The sequence below is a fragment of the Taudactylus pleione genome, unplaced genomic scaffold, assembly GCF_031769625.1.
Source record: "Taudactylus pleione unplaced genomic scaffold, aTauple2 ptg000301l, whole genome shotgun sequence".
NCBI lineage: Eukaryota > Metazoa > Chordata > Amphibia > Anura > Myobatrachidae > Taudactylus > Taudactylus pleione.
The window spans coordinates 2,035,442-2,061,348 of NW_028284702.1; the positions used below are offsets into that span (position 1 = coordinate 2,035,442).

General features: G+C 43.1%; 1 protein-coding gene across 1 annotated transcript in view; it reads right to left on the minus strand.

Annotated features, from left to right (window-relative positions):
• SHANK1 (SH3 and multiple ankyrin repeat domains 1) overlaps window positions 1-25,907 on the minus strand; it is a 618,796-nt gene that overhangs the window by 298,555 nt on the left and 294,334 nt on the right. The window contains exons 7-8 of the mRNA XM_088482950.1: window positions 20,609-20,776; window positions 20,191-20,307 (exon numbers count right to left, since the gene is read on the minus strand). Of these exons, the coding sequence (XP_088339076.1) occupies window positions 20,191-20,307; window positions 20,609-20,776 (285 nt within the window). The remainder of the gene's footprint in view (window positions 1-20,190; window positions 20,308-20,608; window positions 20,777-25,907) is intronic.

Genomic DNA, 25,907 nt, shown 5'->3' on the forward strand with positions numbered 1-25,907 from the left:
AACTGCGGTTAGACTTAGGCTGCGGTAAGGGTTAGATTAGAGTTAGGCTGCGGTTAGGGTTACACTGCTGTTAAGGTTAGATTAGGATTAGGCTACGTTTAGGTTTAAGCTGCGGTTAGAGTTAGGCTGTGGTTAGAGTTACGCTGATGTTAGGGTTAGATTAGGGTTAGGCTATGTTAGGGTTAAGTTGCGCTTAGAGTTAGGGTTAGATTAGGGTTAGGCTACGGTTAGGGATAAACTGCGGTTAAAGTTAGGCTGCGGTTAAGGTTACATTGCTGTTAGGGTTAGACTAGGGTTAGGCTATAGTTAGGGTTAAACTGCGTTTAGAGTAAGGCTGCGGTTAGGGTTATGGTGCGGTAAGGTTAGATTAGGGTTAGGCTATAGTTAGGGTTAAACTGCGGTTAGAGTTAGGCTGCGGTTAGGTTTAGATTAGGGTTAGGCTGCGGTTAAGGTTACGTTGCTGTTAGAGTTAGACTACGGTTATGCTATAGTTAGGGTTAAGCTGAGGTTAGAGTTAGGCTGAGGATACAGTTAAGGTGTAGTTAGGGTTAGGCTATGGTTAGGGTTAAGATGCGGTTATAGTTGGGCTGTGGTTAGGGTTACGCTGCTGTTAGGGTTAGATTAGGGTTAGGCTATAGTTAGAGTTAAGAGGCGCTTAGAGTTAGGCTGCAGTTAGGGTTAGATTAGGGTTAGGTTATAGTTAGGGTTAAGCTGCGGTTAGGGTCAGATTAGGGTTAGGCTATGGTTAGGGTTAAGCTGCGGTTAGAGTTAGGCTGCAATTAAGGTTACGTTGCTGTTAGGGTCAGACTAGGGTTAGGCTATAGTTAGGGTTAAACTGCAGTTAGAGTTAGGCTGCGGTTAGGGTTAGGCTATAGTTAGGGTTAAGCTGCAGTTAAGGTCAGATTAGGGTTAGGCTACGGTTAAGCTGCGGTTAGAGTTAGGCTGCGGTTACGGTTAAGGTGCGGGTAGGGTTAGGCTACGGTTAGGGTTAAGATGCGGTTATAGTTAGGCTGTGGTTAGGGTTACGCTGATGTTAGGGTTAGATTATGGTTAGGCTATATTTACGGTTAGGCTGCGGTTAGGGTTACATTAATTCATACTTCCCTACTTTTGAAAAAGCATTTCAGGGAGATTGTGAAAGTACACCTATTAGCTCGGCGGTGAAGTGGGCGTGTACTGCTACATCTGAGAGTTGTGCCATAAAATTGTCTAACTTCCAAATGTAAACGAGCCCCAATGCAGTTAGTAAGTACTATTTGTTGATGAAAATACACTCATACTTTTCAGGGCTCGCTCATGTATTGCGTTTTACAGGTAGTTCCATAAAAATGACTGCAAAAAACCCTATTTGAAAATGCAGGGAAATGGCACTGATTATACCATTTTAATGTATATATCTCTGATTTTTTTTAAATTACAGCTTCATAATGGGGGTAAGGTGCAATCAGGGAGATAGCTAGACTCTTTACGGAGTCAGGGAGAGTGCTACTATTTCAGGGAGTCTTCCTGACAATCAGGGAGAGTTGGCAAGTATGCATTAGGGTTAGGCTGCGTTTAGGGTTGAAACGCTCTGAAAACGCTATGTTGACATGCCAACTGTCAACATTCAAGCAGTGTCGATATTATGTCAACATTTCACATATCAAAATTACGTCCATGTCAACATTCTCGTGTCGACATTTTAACACACCTGAGTTATAAATAGGCCCATAAGTATCCATTTTATTGTTGGACTATGCTCTGCTCTGTATTAGAATATTCTTTTTTTGTTTTTTTCCATATGAGTACTTACTTGTTCACTGTAAGTAGCACAAAGCATCTCTGATCATCTCAAGGTATAATGTCCGTAGTTAGTATGCTGTGCACTGAGTTAAGTGGATCTTTGCTATGAAAAATGAGACAATGCTTATAATAGCCACAGCTGCCTCTAGCAACCCACAGACTGTACTGCACCTGCTGCTGTAGCTCATGCCCTTCCTTCCATTTTTTTTCTGGTCCATGTCTGTCTATGGCCACGGTAACAATGTGCTACAGATATGTTATGGTAATGATACCGCTAGCTAGGGAAAGAAGTGTTAGCTCTATGTTACTCTCATCCTACACTGAATATCCTGCATGAAAGGAGTAAACAGAGGTGCCTATACTACACTGGAAATTAAAGGGTTAAAAATTAAATTTGCTAGGAAAGAATCGCTTGCCTACCTTCCCGAATATCGGGTGCCGCTCCTGGCCCCCCGGAAAAGCAGGCAAGCCTCCAGGCGGCCGCTGACACATCTGACCCCCCACCCCCCCGCAGTATTGATACAAAAGGGTAGAGGCGGCGACGCGTTTCGCGCTGAATCACGTTATCGTGGCCCCGCCCCCTGCTTCACAATGCCGTTAATTTTGCCATTGTTAAGAGGAGGCGGGGCCACGGTCACGCCCCGTCCCCAATACTTTATCAACGACCAGCCACGCCGCCCGCTGTATGCAGACATTCAGCTCCCTCCCGGAAGGAGGGAGCTGAATGCGAATCAGTATGTAATCAGGTTCTAATCCCAACAGCGGAAGCCCGGCAGGGGTGAAGATCCCGATCGCTAATTTAGGTAAGTACCCCTAACCCTACCCTCTACCCTAACCCTCCTTTAGGGGTGCCTAACCCTAACTCCCCCCTAGTGCCTAACCCTAACCCCCCTCTAAGTGTCTAAACCTAACCCCACATTCCCCGCAGCCTAAACCTCCTGGGGGGGTGCCTACCCTTAAGTCCCCCTGGGAGCCCTAAAACCTCACCCCCCTACTCCCCCCCCAGCTTACCTTCGATTGATATGGATAGGTCTAATGACAGGCGTCGGGATTTCGACACCTGTCATTAGTACCTTGCCGGGATTTGACAGTCGGGTAGTTGGTGGTCGGCATTCCTGACTGCATCCCGCTGAATATCGGTAAGTATGGCAAAAGATCCTGCAGATTGGCAATTGAGCTCATCAGGATAGAGGCCTCATTAAATGAATATTTAAATGATGCATTTTATAACTTGCTCATTTTATTCTTATTCTTATTATTCATTATTTACATGGCGTCACAAGCCTTACAAAGTACAAATAGAAACAGTGCAAACAAAACAAGAAAAAGTGCAAAAAGCTAAACCCAGGTACACACTGCAGCAATGTCGGGCTGACATATCGTCTACATCGCTCAGTGTGTACGCATGATTGCACACTCCCGCGGTCGCTAGCAACAGTCGCCTGGTTTGATGTGCTGCATATCAAACCTAGCGATATCGCTAGCGGCCAGTGCATTGTTAATGAATGACATAAAGGTGATCGTTCCGTTGTTTACCAAAGTTGTCCAGTGTGGACTCACAATTACTGTTCACGGGCAACAAATGCCTGTCGCTCCAGTGTGTACCCAGCCTTACAGTACAAACAAGGGATACAAGTTAAATAACCAATCCTGCAGATGCCATCATAATACCTAGAAAAGTAGCACCGGGTAAACCTGCATGTTCAGTGCCGTTGATGGCAGTGGGGGGAGCATTGGGGTGGTATAAGTGAGGGGGGGAAAGAGATGAGGTAAGTAGTCCATGCCCTTGAGAACTTACAATCTAAAGGGGAGAAACAGTGAGCAAGGAAGGAACATTGCTACAGAGCACGCCTTCATCATATTGATCCTAAGAGGGTTATGTAACAGATTCCGTGATTACGGAACCAGCATGATTTCAGTGAGTTTGCCACTAAATTTAGCATCAAACTCGCCAAAATCACACCAGTTCCATAATCTTGGAACCTATTACATAACCTTAAAAGGGGCAGATTCAATTAGCCATGAGGTTTACATGCGGCTGATTGCTCAGCCGTGAGCTATCCAATTGAGTTTCGAATAAATATATACTTCTCTTGCGTTTTAATTCCCTGTTCAGTTTCAAAAAACAGTTCAGGCAGTATCTAAACAAGATAGAAGAGGAAGGGGAAAACTCTGCAAAAACTCTCCAAAAAGAAGGACAGGTTGGAACAATAAGGAGGAAACAGATGGGATATTCAACATCTCTTCAAAACATTATCTACAGAACAAACAACGTCATTAAAAAAGGGGTTAAAAGTCACCTCAGACCAACATGTTGACAAATTTGGGGGTAAATTTATTAAGAATTGTGTCTGGTCGGAGATTGCCTGAGTTTAAACAGGCACACAGCATCGCTGAAACACTGGAGACTTTTGACAGCTGAAATAATAAGAGTTATGATAGACTTACCTTTGTTAACTCTTTTTCTTCAAGGTCCATAGGGTCCACAGGGATACCATGGGGGAAATGTGGTTGGAGTGATCCAGTTAAGCTTTAAGCTCCCATGATGCCTCAGGCCCTCCTCCACATATACCCAGCCCCTGGCCACAGGCATTCAGGTTTTGTAAACAAGCCCAAGGCATTGAGAAGGAAAGAGGAGAAGGAAGGGAAATGTTCACCAGAAATACTCTCACAGAAGATGAGGGAATCCGTGACAGAAAAAAAATTACCCAATGCAGCCAGGTGCGTCAGGGTGGGTGTTCTGTGGACCCTATGGACCTCGAAGAAAAAGAGTTATCAAAGGTAACTCTACCATCACTCTTATTTTCTTCTTCAGATTCCATAGGGGGTCCAAAAGGATACCATGGGGATTTTCTAAAGCAGTTCCCTTAAGAGCGGGGTCACTCCTGAGTAGAATGGAGAATCCGCCGCCCAAAGAAAGCATCCTGAGAGGCAGAAGTGTCAAAGCGTAGAACCTAAGAAATGGGTGGACAGAAGACCATGTGGCCACCTTGCACAATTGTTCAGCAATTGTCGACGATGGTCCCACAGACCGTGTAGAATGTGCTGTCGCTGTATTTGGAACAGGGAGATCAGCCTGCTTGTAAGCCTGAGAGATAGTCATGTGCAGCCATTGAGCCAGAGTTTGTTTGTTAGCTGGCCAGCCTCGTTTGTGAAAACCATACAACACAACAAGAGCATCTGGTTTCCTAAAGGAGTTTGTACGATCCACATAGATATGGAGAGCACAATCCACATCCAGGGAGGCTTCACCTACAGAAAGGTCTGAAGACTGGAAGGCTGGAACGACAATCTCTTCATTCACATGAAAACTGGATACTACCATAGTAAGGTAACCTGCCTGTGTATGGAGGACAGCTCTATCCTGGTAAAAAATCAAAACGGGAGAGCGACAAGAGAGCACTGCCAAATCAGAGACTCTGCGGGAAGAGGAGATAGGGAGGAGAAAAAGTGTCTTCGCTGTCAACCACTTTAAATCTACTGAGTCCAGAGGTTCAAATAGGGGAGCCTTTAGAACCAAAGACAAATCCCACAGTGCCACCGGTGGGACAAAGGGTGGCTAAACTCGGAGAACACCCTGAAAAAAAGTTCTAACATCCAGCAGAGAAGCGATCCTTCACTGGAACCAAACTGACAGCACAGAAACCTGTACTCTCAGTGTGGCCAGGCGGAGACCAAGGTCTAACCAGCCTGGAGAAAAACAAGTACCCGGGAAACCCTAAAAACCTTAGGGTCATACTTTCTGTGTGAACAACATTAACCAAAGGAGTGCCAAACTCTGTAATAGATGCAGGCAGAAGAAGGCTTTCGTGCCCTAAGCATCATCTGAATCACGGAGCTGGCTCTTTAGATGGAAGACTCAAGAACCACGCCGTCAAAGACAGACGAGGTAGGTATGGATGCAAGAAGGGACCCTGCACCAATAGATCCGGCCATAGAAGAAGAGGAAATGGCGTGTCTATGGACAGATTCCATATATCGGTGAACTAATGGCGACTGGGCCAAGCAGGAGCTACCAGTACCCCTGTGCCGCCTTCCTGCTTGAATTTCCTGAGGACCCTTGGGAGGAGGGAAATCAGAGGAAAGAAGTAAGCTAGCTTGAAGTCCCACCTCACCGCCAGGGCGTCCACGAAGGAGGCTTAAGGATCTCTGGTCCTGGACTCGTGCCTGGGCACCTTGTGGTTGTGACGTGAGGCCATGAGGTCTATGTCTGGTAGGCCCCAATTCTTCACCAGGAGTTGAAAAACTCCAGGATGGAGAGCCCACTCTCTGGCGTGTATGTCCTGATGACTTAGGAAGTCCGCTCCTCAGTTGAGGACTCCCGGGATGAATATTGCAGAGATAGCCAGATGATCAGAATGTTGTGTCGAACCCGGATGATTGGCTGATACAGAATCTGTTTAAAATCAAAATCTGCAAGATGCCATTTTGCGACTGGTCGCAAAATCACCATTTTAGCTACAACTGAAAATAATCCTTACATTAAAATATTCAGTGATGACAAGACAGGTTTTTGTAGATTTGTCTGTAACAAATAATCAAGAATACACAAAAACACTGATATACTCAGACAGAGTGAATTTGAAAATAATTGTTAGGGATTTATGCTATCGTTAGCCATTGTAGGCATGGTATCTGATGTGGGTTAAGCTAAATAAACCATTGTATTTAAGTCTGAGGCTTAAACAAATTAGCCTTACCTGTGTGATCTCATCAAGCCTCGTTTGATCACATGTGTAAACACATTGCCTGTCATTGTTGTAAGCCCAGTAATATCAAAACTAAGTAAAGCAGAGAAATATATATATATATATATATATATATATATATATTAAATTCATGATAAATACATGCATGCACATAGACAATCGCACGTGTATTCACAATGCATGCAAATATATACACAATTACATGAAAAGGTTCTGCAGTAATAAAGGTTATTACTCGAAGTTTTATTTATATTTGCAATACTGTGAAATGTATGTTATGTGATATTTATGGTTTAGTACATAATAAGTAGATCATGCTTGGTGCCATTCTGATCCGCTGTGTATTTGCAGATCTCCGGTTCTATCGGTGGGGAAATCGCTACAAGCATTTGCAAGTTATGAACTATAGGGAATTAGTTGATAGAATGTAAAATGTATGAAGTGTTCATTGCTTAGTTATGCGGCAGGAAAAAGTACACAAAGAGCCATTGGGAAGCTGAACTTCTCAAGTACAAACAGACCAATGAACTATGTCGTAACAGAAGACCAAAGAAGAAGAACCAATGTGAAGATGCCAGCTCATGCCTATTGTATTGCTTATCTCTGTTCGGGTACATAACCAGGCTCTCTGACCCTAGTTAGCTAGTCATATTTCTTGTTCCCGTGATGGAGGTTTCATGTTGATGCCGGAATCTGGATTCAGAGCGCCTGGGTATGTGTCGATTGTACCATAGTTATTGTAACCTTTGCACGTAGTGTCTAGATCATGTGCGATAACGTACCTTTTTCTTTTATGCCTACATAATAACTTTCTGTGCTTCGGAACCACAATCTGAGTCAGAAGGTATTTATTTCTGTGTGCGACTATTCGCAAAGCTAATTAGCGTCATCTAAAGTGTAGAGGTTATAGGCAGGATTCCTTAGAGGTTATAGGCAGGATTCCTTAGAAGTTGTAGGCAGGATTGCATAGAGGTATTAAGTAGGATATAACAGTTGCCACTTCCCTCATGGCTGCCTGACTTTGCGTGCTTCCTTGATGATTGAGATAAGCTACTGTGGTCACGTTGTCAGACTGAATCTGGACAGGCATGTCCTGGAGGAGATCCTATTCCAGGATCAACGCTTTGAATACTGCACGAAGCTCCAGGATGTTTATGGGAAGATGACTTTCCTGATTTGTCCATCTTCCCTGAAAGGTATGATGACCTGTCACCATCCCCCATCCACAAAGACTGGTGTCCATGGTGAGGAGCACCTAATTTGGAATCCAAAATAGGCGACCCTTGTCCAGATGAGACTTTTATAGCTGTCATGAGAGAGAGAGAGCCAAACCTCTGCAGTGAGAAGGATCCTCTGGGACCGCATTAGATGATACTGCACGTTCCACCGGGAGAGAATCAATTGTTACAGAGGCCTGGAGTGGAACTGAGTACATTCCACCATGTCAAAGGTGGATACCATTGACCACAGGGCCTGCATTGCTGATAGAATGGATACACTTCACTTGTGAAGCAGTTTGCGCACTAGCAATAAAAGGGCTGAAATCTTGTCCATTTGCAGAAACACCCTTTGTGCCTGAGAATCCAGAAGTGCCTCCAGATGTAGCATCCGCTGTATTGGAGAAAGGGAGGACTTCTTCCAATTGATGATCCAGCCATGCGTCTGTAGACAGGCAATGGTCAGCTGTAGATGGTGTTGTAAAACAGCTGGAGACTGTGCCAATATCAGGAGGTCATCCAAATATGGCAGTATTCTGACTCCCTGATGCCTGAGGTGGGCTGTCATAACTGCCATTATTTTGGTGAAGATCCGGGGGGACATTGATAGACCAAAGGGCAGTGCCTGGAAATGGTAATGTTGTTGCAGGACAGCAAACTATAGAAATTGTTGGTGGGATGGCGTAATGGGCACATGCAGATAAGCATCCTGAATGTCCAGGGAAGCCATAAAATCCCCAGGTTCCATTGCCAGAATGATTGCCTGAAGAGTCTCCATACGAAAATTGGGTACACGGATCCATTTGTTGAGAGTTTTCAGATTCAGAATAGGGTGATGAGACCCATTTGATTTCTGAACCTAAAACAGAATGGAATAATAACCCTTTCCTTGTTGAACCACAGGAACTGGGATTATCACCCCTGCTCAAACAGGGAGTAAATAGCCTCCTAGCGGGCCAAAGCCTTGATAGAATCTATATTTAGGATTGATTTGACTGCCCTCACCAAAGAAGGGACATCCACTGTAGAAGGATGGTCCTCCTCTCCTGAGATAGACCCTGGAGAAGAACCAGGCGCATCATCTGATTCTTCCGATGATGCGTCTGAATCTACATGCTGGGCAGACTGACAAAATGTTATCATCCGCTTAGGCGCATTAATGGTTACCGGTCTGTTTGCCTGCAACACTTGTTGAAACGCAGTAGCTGACTAAGCCAAACTCTGACTTGAGTGGACATAAACATCCATCCAGGAAGGATGTATGGAGGGGGAAACATAGCAGGCTGGAACTGCTGTGGGTATCCTATTATGGGAGGCAGCGTGGGAGCAGCCAAATGGTCTACTAGCTGCATCATAACCTAAGACAAGGAGGACACCCAAGATGGCTCCTGTACAGGGCCTGGTAGACTGGACTGGTGAGGTGGTTCTTTATAACAAATAGCACACAAACCATCCTGTATAAAATCCTGAGGGGATAAGCATGCCAAACAGGTTTTACATGAAACCAGCACCGGGGCCTCAGCTTCCTGTTTACCCTTACCTTTAGACATAATAAATAAGTGTAAATGTGACTGCCTTCACAAATATCAATGTGATGTACAATAGAGAGGAGAGAAAAAAAAATTTTCCCCACACACCTGTAGCAATGGGTTTGAGGAGAAATAGCAGTGAGAGTTATAATGGTCAGTAAAGAAAATGAAGGCAGTATCTCAATACAGCAGAGTTAGCAAAAGTCACATATCATGCATATACCATATACTTGCAACGGGCCCTGAATCAACTACTCAATACACAAGGCTTAGTAGCGTTGTATAACCTTGTCTCTGCAGAGAGGTATACAGGGAGACTAGACCCAAAACCTCCTGGTGCACTGACCTTATAACATGGACGCCACCACTGGCCGTGGCACCAGACTCACTTGCCCCAGTGGTCTAATGGGAGAGCGGATACATTGGTCACCGCACTACAGCAATCACCGGCAGGTCTCCAACCGCCGGAGGTAAAGACTGCCAGGTGGTTCCCCACGAGCAGGGAATCACCTTATCTGCATCCCCTTGCTTCCGGCTGCAGTCCCTGGTCCCAGCATCGCCACTAGCCATGCTCCGCTGGTGCCCACCAAATTCATCAGTCCAGTTACTGGTGTTGCGGCGCCGGCGGGGGTAGGTGGAGCAGCAGCACAGGCATCCTTTAGGATGCCTAGCGCTGCTTGCTCTGAAGTAAAAATAAATAATTTAAAACATAAAATAAAAAGCTTGGGACTGCCTTAGCAGTCCCCCTGTTATAAAGGTGTGTCTGAATCCTGCAGCACCAAATGAAAAACTGAATGCCTGTGGCCAGGGGCAGGGGATATGTGGAGTAGGACCCGAGGCATCCTGGGAGCTGAAAGTTTAACTGTTTGGTGCCTGGATCACTCCAACCACACCTCCCATTTGTATCCTTGTGGATCCCCTATGGACCCTGAAGAAGAAACTCAAACTTACCAAGAATCGTCTTTTGCTGAATCTTGTTTTTCAATGGTGTATGTGTTTTTGTTTTATCCCTTGTGTTCTCTGTGTCTGACCGCAGCAAAACACTTCCGAACATGCAGCCTGCACATACCAGTGAGACACGTGCAGGCTGTATGTTTGTATTGTGTTTAAAAAACATACAAAATCTAAAAAAATACCAATGTTGGGTTCTCCCTCAAAAGCATAACCAGCCCTGGGCTCTCTGAGTCAGTCCTGGTTCTGAAAATACAGGTGACAAAATGTGTAGGGTTCCCCCATATTTTATGAACCAGCACATTATCTATTATTACCTAAAATTCATGAGGCGTCCAGGTGTAGTAATATTGAAAAAATTGTATGACTTGGTTAAAGAGAACATTTGAGACCAAATAATGCTAATGATACTTTGATACTTTAACCCCAGGAGAAAAATCTGCTCTAAAACCATTATAAGATGAATCCTTAGTAATCAAAAGTGCTGAAAAAAGGTGGCGGGGTAGTGGTACAAAATAAAGAGAGTTATTTAAGAGCAGACACTCATTTTTTAGGAGATACGAGTATCTACAGGAGACTTTCTGAAGATACATCAGCAGAATTCCACATAGAATGGTTCCCATACTGGGTGTCGTGTTACAATGGGGTGCCACAAGGCACTTGCAGGAGTGCCACGGGTTGGTGGCCCAGGACCAAATCAAATTATTTCTGGGTAATATGATAGGCAAAACCACTGCTGATGGCTGCCAATCCTAAAATATGTGGACAAAAAGAAGCACCACCACATAACTAAACTAACTGAACCTTTAAGGGTGATAGGCAGGGCCGGTTCTAGACATTGTGGAGCTCAGGGTGAAAGTTCCCAGTTGCGCCCCCCCCCCCAAATAACAAAACTTTTTTTAGATAACATAACATTATGCCACACGCAGTAATGGCCTTTATAACACATAAAATGCCACATGCAGTAATGCCCTTTATAACACTATGCCACACGCAGTAATGCTCTTTATAACACATTATACCACACACAGTAATGCCCTTTATAACACATTATACCACACACAGTAATGCCCTTTATAACACATTATGCCACACGCAGTAATGCCCTTTATAACACATTATGCAACACACAGTAATGCCCCGTATAGCACATTATGCCACATGCAGCAATGCCCTGTATAACACATTATGCCACACGCAGTAATGCCCTTTATAACACATTATGCGACACACAGTAATGCCCTTTATAACACATTATGCCACACGCAGTAATGCCCTTTATAACACATTATGCGACACACAGTAATGCCCTGTATAACACATTATGCCACATGCAGAAATGCCCTGTATAACACATTATGCCACACACAGTAATAACCTTTATAACACATTATGCGACACACAGTAATGCCCTTTATAACACATTATGCCACACGCAGTAATGCCCTTTATAACACATTATGCGACACACAGTAATGCCCTGTATAACACATTATGCCACATGCAGCAATGCCCTGTATAATACATTGTGCCACACACAGTAATTACCTTTATAATACATTATCCCCAATTCAAATTACACCGCACAGTAGTCCCTTATGTTATGACACAAAGTGGTTCCCCTTTACATAATGCCAAAATTAGTGTACCTTATACACAAGGCCCACAGTAGTAGTGCCCTTTATACAATGCCCACAGCAGTGGTGCCCCTTACACAATGGCCCCAGTAGTGGTGCCCCCCATTAGTAGTACCCCCAGTGGTAATGCCCCCTATAGTAATGCCCCCTATAGTAGTTCCCCCAGTAGTAAAGCTCCACAGTAGTAATCCCCCAATTAGGTTTGCCCCCTATAGTAGTGCCCACAGAAGTAATGCCCCCATTAGTAATGCTCCCCAGTAGTAATGCCCCCATTAGTAGTGCCCACAGTAGTAATGTCCCTTATAGTAGTTAACCCAGTAGTAATGCCCCCCATTAGTAATGCTCCCCAGTAGTAATCTCCCCATTAGTAATGCCCCCTATAGTAGTGCCCCCATTAGTAATGCTTCCCAGTAGTAATCCCCCATAAGTAATGCCCCCTATTGTAGTGCCCCATTAGTAATGCTCCCCAGTAGTACTGCCCCCATTAGTAATGACCCCTATAGTAGTGCCCACTGTAGTAATGTCCCCAGTAGTAGTGCCCCCATTAGTAATGCCCCCAGAAATAATGCCCCCTGTAGTTGTGCCCACAAGTAGTAATGCCCCCTATAGTCGTCCCCCAGTAGTAATGCCCCTATAATCGTGCCCCCAGTGCTTCCGTCTAAAAAAGAAAAAACACAATACTTACCTTTAGCCCCGCTCCCGCTTCCGCTGCCGTCCGGTCTGACCGCAGCTCCTCGGATCTATGGGAGAAACGTCATGACATCCCTCCCATAGTACTCTCTCTGACGGAAGCCGGAGCTCAGGAGTAAGCTCCTGCTTTCGGCTGCCACATCAGGGAGGCAGCCGGGTGCCTGCTGATAACAAATATCAGCGGGCGACCGGCAAATGCAGCCTCCCGGCGGCGGCTGAGGGAGGGGGGTTTGGGACCGGCGTTTTTTTTTTTTCCTTCTAGGTTTTTTTTTGGGGGGAGGGGACTTAGTGGCGCCCTCTAGGTGTCGGAAATCCGGGCGACAGCCCTGTTAGCCCGCACCTAGAACCTTCACTGGTGATAGGTAAGAAGAATTTACTTAATTTAATTAGTTGTACTTTTGGTGTGCAGTGAAAAAAAGGTTTGGTAACCACTGGCATAATTTATTTTCTAAAGCCAAACTTGATGGCATTATTGATCAAGAATAATTTAATTATCTTTATGTTAAACATCCAAAAATGGGCACATTTTACCACTTACCAAAAGTGCACAAGAATAAAGAGTGCCCACCCGGTAGACCTATAATCTTCAGTGCAGAATATTTGACTGCCAATTTATCACATTATGTAAACATAAAATTACAGACTTATGTTAAATTTTTCCCTTTCTACATTAAAGATTTGACTGAATCACTTTGTATTCTGGTAGGGTTATGATGGGAAGAGGGTGGTTATTCGATCATGACGCCCAAGCATTATATTCTTCTCATTCACATGATAAGGGGCTACATGCAATCAAATGTAAACTGGACAAAGACTTAAATTTCGAAAACAATTAAAAAAAAATCACTAATTTTAGACTGTATCAGTTTTATTTTCTAAACATAATTTTTTAAAATTTGGGAAAGATTTTTTTTAAAGCAAAATAAAAGGCACAGCCATGGGCACCAAATTTGCAGTGGCTAATGCCAATATTGTTATAGGCATGTGGGAACAATAATCTGCCTAGGATAACAGTATAGTTATGAGCAATTTGAACTGTATAAAAGATATATTGATGATTTCATCTTTATATGGCAAGATAATATATATAGATAAATTACTATAAAATCTAAATAAAATATGTAAAATTAAAATTCACTCATAAATCAAGCAAAAATGGTATTGATTATTTGGACGTTCTATTGGATATTAATCCTAGGAAAGAAATCTGTATGAGCACTCATTTTAAAGATATAGATGTCTATAGCTACATACCCTCTACCAGTTGTCATCTGAACATCTGGTAGGAGAATATTCCTTATTCTCAATTTTTAAGAAGAAGAAAGAATTGTTTTCCAGTTTTTGAAAGTCAGTCCATTTTTATTAAAGAGAGATTTGTAGAGGTTACTGAGAAGAAAAATTGGAAGACGCTAGAATCAGAGCTGAATCAAAGAACAGCTGATTTATTAAAAGAAAAAAGCAATAACCATTCAGTCAAGTTTGAAAATAAAAACATTTATTACACAATATAATGCTGAATATAAAAAAATTACTCAATCGCCATTGGAATATTTTTCTCAAAGATATGATTTTAGGCCTGCATCTCCCATTTAAACCTCAAATAATTTACAGACAAGATAGAACAAAACTATGATACGACCCAGTAATATAAAAAATCATACGTCTATAAAAAAGGAGTTACAGTAGTAAACATCATAAAAAAGGATTGTATATTATGTACTTGTAATGTTTGCAAATTTATGGTTAAGAAGCCTAGAAAATGGTAAAACATATGATCCACAAAAAGCCTAGTAATAACCCTTATGTAATATGTAATATATGTGGGAAAAACAAAGAGACCAATAGAGATCCATATACAAGAACGGGATGGGATATAGCTACGAGACCAGCGGCCGTGATGCCAGGTCTCAATACCTACAATGAAATCCTGACAAGGGACATAAAATAGGTGTCGAAATACCGATGCCTATCTTAATCCCGACGCCGGAAAGCTGAAAGACACCAGACCGATTGAGGTAAGTCCGGGGCACCCTTAGCGATAGCAGCGGGGGAAGGGGGGGTTAGATTTAGGGAGCGTAGCGGGATTATATTTTGGGTGGAAGGTTAGGTTTAGGCACCCCTAGGGGGAAGGGTTAGGTTTAGGCACAAAGGGGGAGGGTTAGGGTGCAGTGTGGGGAGGATTAGGGTTAGGCTACAAGAAGGGAGGGTTAGGGGAGGAAGGGGGGAGGGTAAGTATACTTACCCAACCCCTGTCGGGGAATACCAACCATCGGGATGCCGCTGTCGGTATTCTGACAGGAGGCACCCCGACAGCCGGCATTACATACCCATTCCACAAGAACATTTGCATAATATATTAAATAAAATTAACAACCACAATTTATCTAGACATTTTACTGAAATACATGGATCTAAAACTCAAACATTTGAGTTTACAGTTTTGGAAAACTTTTCCTAATATCATTATAATGGAGATTTAATATTATCCAAAAAAAAGACTTATTGGATGTATTCATTGGATACTTTAAGTCCGAAAGTTCTTCTTCGCCGACTTAGTTTATTCATTTTATTCGCCATTCACTAATATTTTTTTCATATTAATTTTTGGATCCTTACTGTATGTTTGGGTTTATTGGTCTATTATAAACTTATTATGTATATTGTATACATACTATATGACTATATGCTGAATATGTGATGTTATATAACCATCTCCTTTTTGTAAACTGTATAATACTGAGATATCTGTATTGATGAATACCTTTGCCAATATATGCTATTATGTATTTATAATCATGAGATATGTGCAATGATGTATGTATTTGTCATTGGATGTTATTTGCCTGTAAAATATATTAGATGTGATTTGCCTGTATAATATATTTTCTATATGCAAGATATGACATAATTTACCTGTATGCTATTATATCTGTAGGTGTATTGTGAAAAAGTTTGCAATGATTAAAGTTAAAATAAAAACATATTCAATATTATTATTAGTAGTAGTAGTAGTAGTAGTAGTAGTAGTGTTATTATGTCCTAATAAGGTTGCTCCCTTATGACCGCTAACTTATGGCTTTTGTAAAAAATGGAGTTGAATAATTGAGTCTTAAATGTTAATTATAGAAAGTATTTTTATTACCAGCTTATTGCTTATTTTTCTTTGTTTATATATCACCAATATGGTGGTTATTATGAATCCCGTAATGTTTTGTTATAACACTATCACTTTATATATTTGAATAATATATGCACTTGGTAATTGTGTCAAGTGGGTAGGTCAATTGATCACCTAAAAATAAAAAAAAGGTTCCTTTGTATTTATTAATAGTTTATTTAGTTGAAACACATTGGTATAAGAAGCATTAGTTATTCATTATTGAATTTAGTCTCTCCCAGCCTCCTACTTATGCTTTATGGACTCCTTATAGGTGCCACCTTGACCCGATCATTGGGCCTTTCACATTACATTTAACACTATAGGTCTGCAATATGGTGGCCACTTTTAGTTACCCTATGGCTTTTTTTGAAGGTTATGATCACATATTTGCACATATTTTCATTTATGCTTATACTGTATTAGCATTTTAATTGCTTTTCATTAACATTTTCATAAGATGAATGTGCAGATTAATAAAACCTGTCACTTGTAGGTAAACAGCACTTTATATGAATAATTGTTGCCCATTTTGATGTAGTTCTATTAGACTTTTACTACATCACTATTCAGAGTCACTGTGATCATTTTCACAAACATTTTTTTTGGAGGTTGGTCAATTATTACTGCCCTATTTAAGCACTTCCATTTGGCTTACACCACATGAACCACATCCCTGAAGAAGTGTTATACGAAACGCACTGGATGTTTCCTGCCAGTAACCGGCCATCGCCCACATTGGAAGTTTCACCTCCACTGTAACTCCCACTCTCTGAGTGCTGTTGTGATGTGCATTCCATGTATTTTTCTTTGAACTTGGTGAATTATATTTGATGCACATTTGTTACTATTACATGTACAGATTTTTTAATCCCTTTATACTGTTAAAAAAATGTTTTTTAAATACTACACCATGTTATTTCATGGGGTTACTGGTGCTGGGATGTATTGCAGGCCTGTTGCATCTGCTTAATGTTTACTTATATGCCGCTGCTGTGATGACCACAATTAATTTGGAGCAATATGCTACAAGTACGCACAATATATGAGAGTTACTGTCATTTCTCTGTAGGATTATAACTACTACCTAATGAGCGCTTTCCTTTTTTTTTTTTTAGTGATTTCTAGATCCAGTGCTGACAAGGATCCTGCAGGAAGAGCTGCGCTAACCCTCCCCCTAATCCACCTTTCCCGCAGCCTAACTCTACCCCTCCCGCAGCCTAACCCTTCCCCCCCCCCCCCGCAGCCTAACCATCAACCTACTGCCTAACCCCCCTACCCTAACCCTAAGTCCAATACTTACCGTCAGGATGTCAGTGGACGGGATTCCGGCGCAGGTAACTGACCACCGGCTTCCTGACCGCCGGGATGCTGACTACATCTGGTCTCTGTTAAAAGCTCAATGTATGTTATTGTACTTATTAGATCCACAGCCATCTTTATTATCTTTAATATGACCATCAGAGGGCGCTGTGCCCTTAGGAAGTTTTATTCTTCATCTAACTTGTGACATATAATGTGCATCTTGCATAAAGGGCAGTCTCTTTGCTTTATCATGAGCATGGCAGATCATTGGAATATCCAGTTCTGGCCATAATACAAACTGATTAAATGCAACTAAACGCTAAAAAGATCTTGTAATCAGCAATACATTTTGTACTTTTCTATAATGGCTTAAATGCTATCCTTTACACTCTACGGCACATTTTCAAACTCCTTAGTGATTACGCAAGCAGTACAGAAAAGTATGGAATTACAAAGGAGAAAAAACATCAAAGATAAATTATAATTCAAAGAGAACCCAACCGAAATGTAATTGTTCCCATGTCGGTAGAAGATGACCCCCATTGGTGCCTGCAGTTGACAATTCTGCCAGACTAATAAAATTGGGGGTCAAGTGCATGAAAGCTGCATGCACTGAATGATCGTGAATGAAACTCCCTGGACAAGTCATAGCAAGTATACGATCAGAACTAGAGGCAATCACCATTGCCACTCGTATATTCTCAAACTTCTTTTTTTTGTCCATTTATATATTACACAAGTCCACATAGCACATCGGTGCCTGAATACAAATTAGATTATAGAAACCTCTTGTATAAAACTAAATGTGTTCTCCTATATTGTGTTGCTATGTTTGGCGGCTTTGCGTGCATTACTTAAGATGAATTAGCAAACCGTTTTCAAGTGTAAAGCTCATAGATGCAAACATTATTACTTGGTAAATTACAAAGCCAGCTCAGCTGTGATCTCCTTTGCTGCAATTTACCACAAAATGACACTTTGTTCTTTCAAAAGAAAAGCCTCCTCTTCTAGATGGTTTATTTAGCACCACGTGTGCTATTGGTGCTACAGTTATACACAATGCACAATCATTGCTGCAGTGATTGTGAGAATCTGCTCTAAATGGAGCTTAACTCAAAGAATTAAAATACTAATTTTAAAGTTGTTTGTAAGAGGCATCTGTACACACATCTGCGTGATAGATGGGTGTTTTATACTGGATTAAGTTATTTTTACATTCGCAGTTTTTGCTGACAGGGAATCAGTGGCGGATTTTACCTATGGGCTTCAGCCTCCCCAGTAAAAGTCACCACAGCCCCCAGTCTCCGAGTCCATGCACTGGCAACTGGCAGGCTTCCCATTGGAAGTGCTTTCTGCTAGTTACATGCTGGACTCTCAGTCACAGGAGAAGCCGTTCTCTGCACCTGGAACAGCCTATTCAGAATGTTGTTAGTAGAAAGCTCTTCCAACCGGAAGCCACTGCTGCACTGAGTACACAAGGGGCATTTTAAGAAAGGAGGGGGACCATGTGCCGCCTGCGTGCGGGCCCCCTCCTCTCCGCTAGGGCAGTAGGCTCTGGCTTTGTGCTACAGTCTACTGCGCATACAAAGGTCTCCAGGAATATGCGCCCGCACCTTGTTCCCAGGGACTTCACTACTGCACAAGCGCAAATATCCGGCAAAATGGCCACCGCGCCATTTTCTCTGTGATTAAAGTCTGAAGTACCGACTAGCGCAGGTCTCCAGAGAAGTAAGTATACTAATTATATGGGAGCATGATGTGTGGTGTCGGCTCCCCTGGACACCATGTACCCATTATAGATATACTGCACTACCTAACTTTTAGGGGCTGCAGCCGATGGAGTCCCTAGAAACCGGATTTTGGCCCTGATTCAGAGCCGGACGCTCTGACAGAGCGCTCGCTCTGAATCAGGGCCATCCATCCTAGTTTTTGGAGCGGCCTCCTGGCCACTCGCATAGCTGTGGGTGACCACCCACAGCTATAGCGAGCGGCCAAAATGATGGTCGCGATGGTCAAGACCATCGCGACCATCGGGCTTGCGACGAGACCCTTGCGGTAGGGTCTCGCTGCCGCAAGCCCTGGAGTGCTTTTGGCTCTATCAGAGCCAAAAGCACTCCCACTGACATCACTAGTGATGTCAGTGGGGCCGGCCCCAGATGGCAGGCGTTCCCATGGGAACACCTCTGTCTGGGCAGCCACGCCCACCAAAGGGGGCGTGCTGTCAATCACCATCGACAGCATGCCCCCTTTGGTGCGAGACCCATAACGACGGCTTGGCCGTCGTTATTCGGGTCTTGCGCGTGTGCACGACGGAGCCGCCTCCATTGTGCGCATGCGCACTTGGGCAACATCGGCCCGCTTACGAGCGCTCAGCGCTCGCGTGTGGGTCTGAATCAGGCCCTTTGTGTACATGCGCATTTTATCCTACCTTCCCTGTTAAATTATTGACGCATGTGCAATGGATGCATCCAACGCGACTGCTGCCCGAAATGAATTGCAGCTGGGCAGCCCCCTCTTTCCATAAGGTAGGAGCCGCCACTGTCCGCAATTAAATCTCTTAGGGGCCTATTCATCAAGCTCTTCGGCCACAGCAGTAATCATGTGAAAACAGTAGTTTCCACATAGTTATTGCCACTAAATTAAATAAAAAGGTTATTTAGTAAGCCTCTAATGCAGGGGATATCACAGATATCTCCTTTGTGACTATAAGAGCTGGAGCACAGCACAGGCTCCATACAATGTACAGGGACATTGTGCTTGTGCTATTTATCAAGCTCTGAAAACTGAGTGCTTTCCGAGCTTGACTTCAGGAACTAACACCATCTGCTCCTTTAGTTGAGGCCATCTTCTTATGAAAAGAGTTCCCGGAGTGGGAAGAGGGATCCGTGTAGATCCCTCCGCCTCCTCCACAGAGCATTGGGGCTAAGCTGAGACAACTACTTATATAGTTTTTAGTATGTAGAATCATTGTTGTATTCCCCTCTGAAGGGTTACACAAAAATGAAGTGACAGACGCTGTCGTTAAGGAAATGACCAAAGATTAGCTACATTTTCAAACTTGTACTGTGGAATATTTGGGTCATCCCATATTTGGCCGCAGAATTTAACGCACCCAGAAGGGACAGCTAATGACAGCAGAAGCCACGTCTCACTTTGAACAGGGATGTGCAACAGGAATGTGGTGCGTGGTGGAAACCTTGCAGCCGCACTGACCTTGTTGTACAGGGCGCAGATATGCAGAGCCGTGTTCCCTGACGCATTCTGGGCAGCAGGATCAGCTCCATAGAAGAGAAGATGCTCTAGGTGTTGTGAGTGGCCATGCTGACAGGCCTGGGGGAGAGAGAAACAAAACAACAACATACCGTGCATTAGACATCAATATATAACCAGTAACAAGAATAAGTGAATAAAAAAAAAGAAATTTGCTGATAAGGAGGTATGGAGTGATCTACAAACATGGAGCAAAGGAGCAACTGTTCAGTTACCTATGGCAACCAATCAGCAATAAGATTTAACTGTTCAAATCTAATGACAGCTATTGTCTGATTGGTTGCCATGGATTACTGCTCTTGTGCACCTCTCTGTAAAACACCACCATGATGTGTTTGGAAGAGTCACTGCTTCTTATTACCTGGTGGATTTCCTGCCAGCCGTTCTCATCCAGGGTGCCAATGTAAGCGCGGTTATAGAGCAGTAGCTCACAACATCTGGGGTCCCCACCTACCATGGCGGTATGATACAGAGGAGTAAGACCTCGCCGGTCCTTGTAATTTGGAGAACCACCCAGATCCAAAAGTGTCTGCAAAATGTAGAAGTAACAAACATATATTATACATTTATGTATGTATATATGCTGTATATATATATATTTATATAAAAATATGTCTATCTATCTAATCTATCGACACAACAGAGATGAGTCTGCAGCTCCCACCTTACCTGAAAACCCTTATGGCATCTACCGTATAACACTTTTTATTATCATGATCCATCCCATAGCGGTGATACTGTACAATGTATCTGTCCCATGTACAGAAGGAGTAGACTTTATTTCAGTACACGGATCATCACGTTACAGAATGTTGTTCATGAACTGAAATATTTTCAAGCATTTCACAGCTACCCTAATCAGAGATCTCTCCACGTATTCCTAATGCATTGTGCACAGCTGACAGCAATGAATACTGCTCCATCTGTAAAACACAGATATATCACATAATGCTATTGATGCCACTTACACCAGAAAAAGGCCCTGCGCTGTTTTTCAGCTCATCTGGGACTACAAATACCAGCATGCCTGCCATGCCAGTGGTATAATCTATGACAGCATTTTGCCTATTGATGACATTTTATTTTGTGTAGCGGATTTAGCAAGTCCATTTACCTATGAATATATCATGCCAGGTCACTAAAGCCTCACTGTGTGGAGCATAATACCTGCACTGCCCCTGCCCTGCGGCAGTGCGATGGTTAACAGAAAGCGACGTGCTGTGCCCGTGCTACCTTGAAACACAATTTTGCCAGGTTTCAGCGAGGATTGAGGATTACGGACACTCAGACACATGTGCCACAGTAGGATACTATAGTTCTGCTACTATTGACCTCAATATTCTTCACTCTCATTTGCTTCTATGGCAACTAGTTATTGTTTAAGGGAGGGTGGCTACAGATCTAGATTTTGTCTTGAACTATTGTCTGCAAACTGAGCAGCTTTACTGTATATATTATAACATTCCGCTGGAAAAAAAGGAGGGTATCGTGTGCCTAAAATGTTGCCATGGCAGCAAACCTCCCCCCGCTAGCAATTAACCCCTGTGGTAAGGATGAGCAGAACTGGGATGAATTCCAACATATGGTGCTAGGAGGAGGGGGGGGGTTCATAAACACTAACGTAGGGACTGCAGGGGATTCGTACGTCACTGTGTGCAAAATGGGGGGCTAGTGCCTGTAAATTATATTATAGCCTATTTCTCCTGCTTTCTGCATTAGTAATAGAAGCAACTTTCCTATTCTCCTAGGGCAATGATTAGCAGTGAATATGCGAGATGATGCATTTGCGTTATCTGTCAGTGTGTGGAGCCAAGTTCATGTTATTTATTCAGCGATTTTTTTTATGTCCTAGAGCTGGAAAGTGACAGATTTTTCCCATATGAATCTCAGAATGTGGCTGGAAGGATCGGTCATTTGCAAGACATTAGTCCAGCTTTATTTTCCTCTCTTTCCTGTGTTGCATATAACATTAGAATTTAAAACAGGGTCATGTGACTAGTGCTACCGGTCAGGTGATTGAGACCAATTCAATAATAATTTAAAGTTGTAGTTCTCATCTCTTTAGGTATCTTCATGAGAGACATTAATAATAAAATCAGTAAGGAACATTATCTTCATGACATACAGGGATGTAGGCATTGTGGAGCTAAAGTACCCTATTGCCTACACGCTAGATATCTGCGACATTTTCAAACCGCTAAATATTGGGCTAACACTGTATCACATTTTGCCATATAATTTCCTAGTACAGCTACTCAGCAACCCCCACTTTTCCATAAACCATTCCCCTTTTTTGTAGTCCATGAATCAGGACAGTTAGTAGGTATGCAGTACAGTATATTGGGGGAGATGTATCAAACTTTCTAAAATCTGGTGGCGTAGATACTCATAGCAACCAATCACCTTCTAGCTAGCATTTTCTAGACTGTACTTGATTAATGATAAGTAGAAGCTGATTTGTTGCTATGGGCAACTTCTTCACTTGTCCTCTATAAAAGGTTTGATACACCTCCCCTATTATCTAATCCAGTGGGGTGACTACAGGGTGTGCAGAGGGTGCAGCCACCACAGGGTATACGTGAGGGCCCCCGCTCCCCCACCCTCTGGAGCCCCTTGCCACTTTTTGAGGGCCTACTATCTTCCCTGAAAGAGTAGAATCCTCTACGAAGCGGCACACATGCCATATGCTCAGGCCCAGTAAAGACCATTGTCAGAGCACAGGGGGTGTATACTTGTCTATCCATGGGGCAAGGAGCATGATGACAGGAAATGCATTATTATGGCCTATCATAGGGCTGGTCAAACCAATAAGTCAGGTCACCCAGTAGCACATGCAGGGGGGATTCTGAGTACCTAGAAACCCCCCCTGACTGGCCACAATCTGAACCTCGCCCTCTCAAGACGTAATGGCGTGATTTAAGGGTGTCATTTTGTCTCCGTCACCCTCCCATACACTTGCGAATCACGGCATTATGCAGTGCAGGGGCAGGGCCTAATGACACAATATACTTGGCCCCACCCTCAGCAAGAGCTGCTTCATTGCATCAAGTGTGATATACATATATATGTCATATTATGCAGTATATATGTGTTTTGGTTTTGGTTCTAAAACATCGTTAAGTGTTTTGGTTCAGATTTGGTTTTGGATTTCTTAAAAAATTTATAAAAACAGCTAAAATCAAGTAACTTGGATATGTATTTGTTCCTATAGTATTATTAACATCAATAACATTCCTTTCCCGTCATTACCAGTCAATTTTGACCACCTCACAGCACCTAAAATCACGATGGAGGGACTTATATGTAACCTAAAACATGAGATAAGTTTTTTTAAATCCGAATACCAAATTGAAAGAAGACTGTCCATGACATGATTCACAGTGATTCGCACTGTCAAGGCTCCATCCACTTCACTGAGGGTGGGATCTGGAAATGTGCTCACATGGGAGCCTGGGAAAACTCCCCAAAAATTATGAGTTGCCAGACAATCAGTATGGTTCTATGTATGACTGCCACGTACAGAGCAGGAGATACCTGTCATCACTTATAGAGATGGTGTTCCTTGTAAAAGTCCAGATACCATTATTCTGTAGATGTATGAACATGGAACCATCGATGTTCCAGTCATCCCTTAATGGTACGAGGCTCCTGTTACACTGATGATTGTGGTGCCAAACTAACCACTAGGACAAAGAATGCCTCCAACTTGTCAAACGTGAAAAGGAGCAGGAATGAGAGACTGACAGCATACCAGCACGTATGTGAAAGAAGACTAAAATATTGGGCAATGCTATAAATAAAGACCTTAGTGGCCAAGAATTAAAATGTTTCCTGCTAACAGCTTTTTGTGCCACTTGAGCGCCTTACCAAGGCTATGTAATAGAATGTCAGTTTGCTCTAGGCCAAGCGAGCGATTTAAGACTACACTACTGACATTTTATATTATTATCCGTCTATGGAATTCACAGGTCATTAAGCAAGCAAACCCTTAGCACTTACTAATCTTTTCATTCTGGGTATTACTTTGGATATTCCACCCAAAACTGAATTCTCCATTAAAATGCCACGGGTTGCATTGTATTACTGCTGCCAACCAATTAACTATTTCAGATCTACAGTAACAGGACCTGATTAAGAGGTGGATGCAACGCCCATTGCTGCTGCGTCTTTGTTTGTGGCGGATCTGGGACCTGGGACATTTGCAAATGTCGCAGGTGCAGTCTTTTATACAGAGATGCCAACCTGCGCCAACTCAGATCCGCTGCTTGCGTGCAAAGACACAGCATTGGGCGAACATCAGTCGCAACATCGGACTTCTGAGCAAACCTACCAGTTATAAAGAAATCTGTCAGAAGTAGGCTTCCCTGCGCTGTTCGCGCACCCCCAGAATAGCGCGGAACTCTAGCTACACATCCATGACACTCTAACAAGGCGGATCTCTTACATGTGGCCGCAATGTTTCCGTTCAGTTGACACCCAGAATTGTCCATTTAATGCAAGGATATGTAAAGTCACTTATGCGCAGTTCACTAAAACTCACTATTTGCCGCCATATACTGAGCTGTGTCCAACTTAGAATCAGGACCATAAATTGGTACTTCTGAGGAAGCTATACCAAATCAGACGCGGCGAAGGAAAGGACAGACAGGAGCAAATACCCGGAATGCTAGCGACAGTAGCACAACTCCAGTCAATGAGTGAGAACAGGTGACCACAGGTTAGCCATGCTCCTTCTATGCAATCTACCTGTACACATAAAGTGTACTGAGTAATGCCCTGGAATAGGGGCCTGAAGACAAATGAGCACTAGACTTTGAAACAGTCAGACTCATAGATGAGCACCAGCGTAGAATGGAACTCATACAAGACAACATGGAAAGTGACACCGGAGGGGCCCATAAAGCCACAGATGGAAAGTCACACATTAAGGAAAGAAGAGGATGTTTTAGATGCAAGAAACAGGGATACCTAAAGAAGATGTATCCAAGGTGTCATTTTTACAGACGACTAACAGGATGTATTGTACAATTGACAGGACTATGCAAGAAAGGTTCTAATTCAGAGATAGGCTTAGTGCCAGTATTTACACAATTGAGCGATGTTTTGCTACTACGCATGCGCAAATAGTCTTGATAATGCTCACTACGCACGCGCCAACCAATGTGTGCCATGCAGTTTGCATTTGCATGCGGTATCACTTGAGAAGGGGTATATCATAGTGGAGACTGGGAGGTGACTTAAAGTGATCGCAAAAAGGGGCAATTTCATGGGAGTGTCAGGGGTGTGTCTGGGAGCGCTGCTTCATAGGCCAAATTTATTTGGGATTTACGGAGAGTAGTTAGAGGAGACCTCAGGCTACCGCAAATGTGAATTGAGAAAGAGACCTGGGGGTGTAAGCAGAGAAAGACCAGGAGGAGAGAATCGCAAGGATCAGAGTGAGAGCTGTGTTAGGAGAATGAAGGGCCTAATTCAGAGAAGTACGGAACTCCGATGGTCACTTACATCTCTGAAGGTTTGAGAACTGCGCACGCTCAGAAACAGCACTGCACATGTGCAGATCTCCCCCTGCGACATCACTCGCAGTGCCCTGGATGCGACAGACTGACTGACAGGTGTTTCTCGTTGGAACCGGGCACAATGTCACCTCCGTTTTGTGGGAG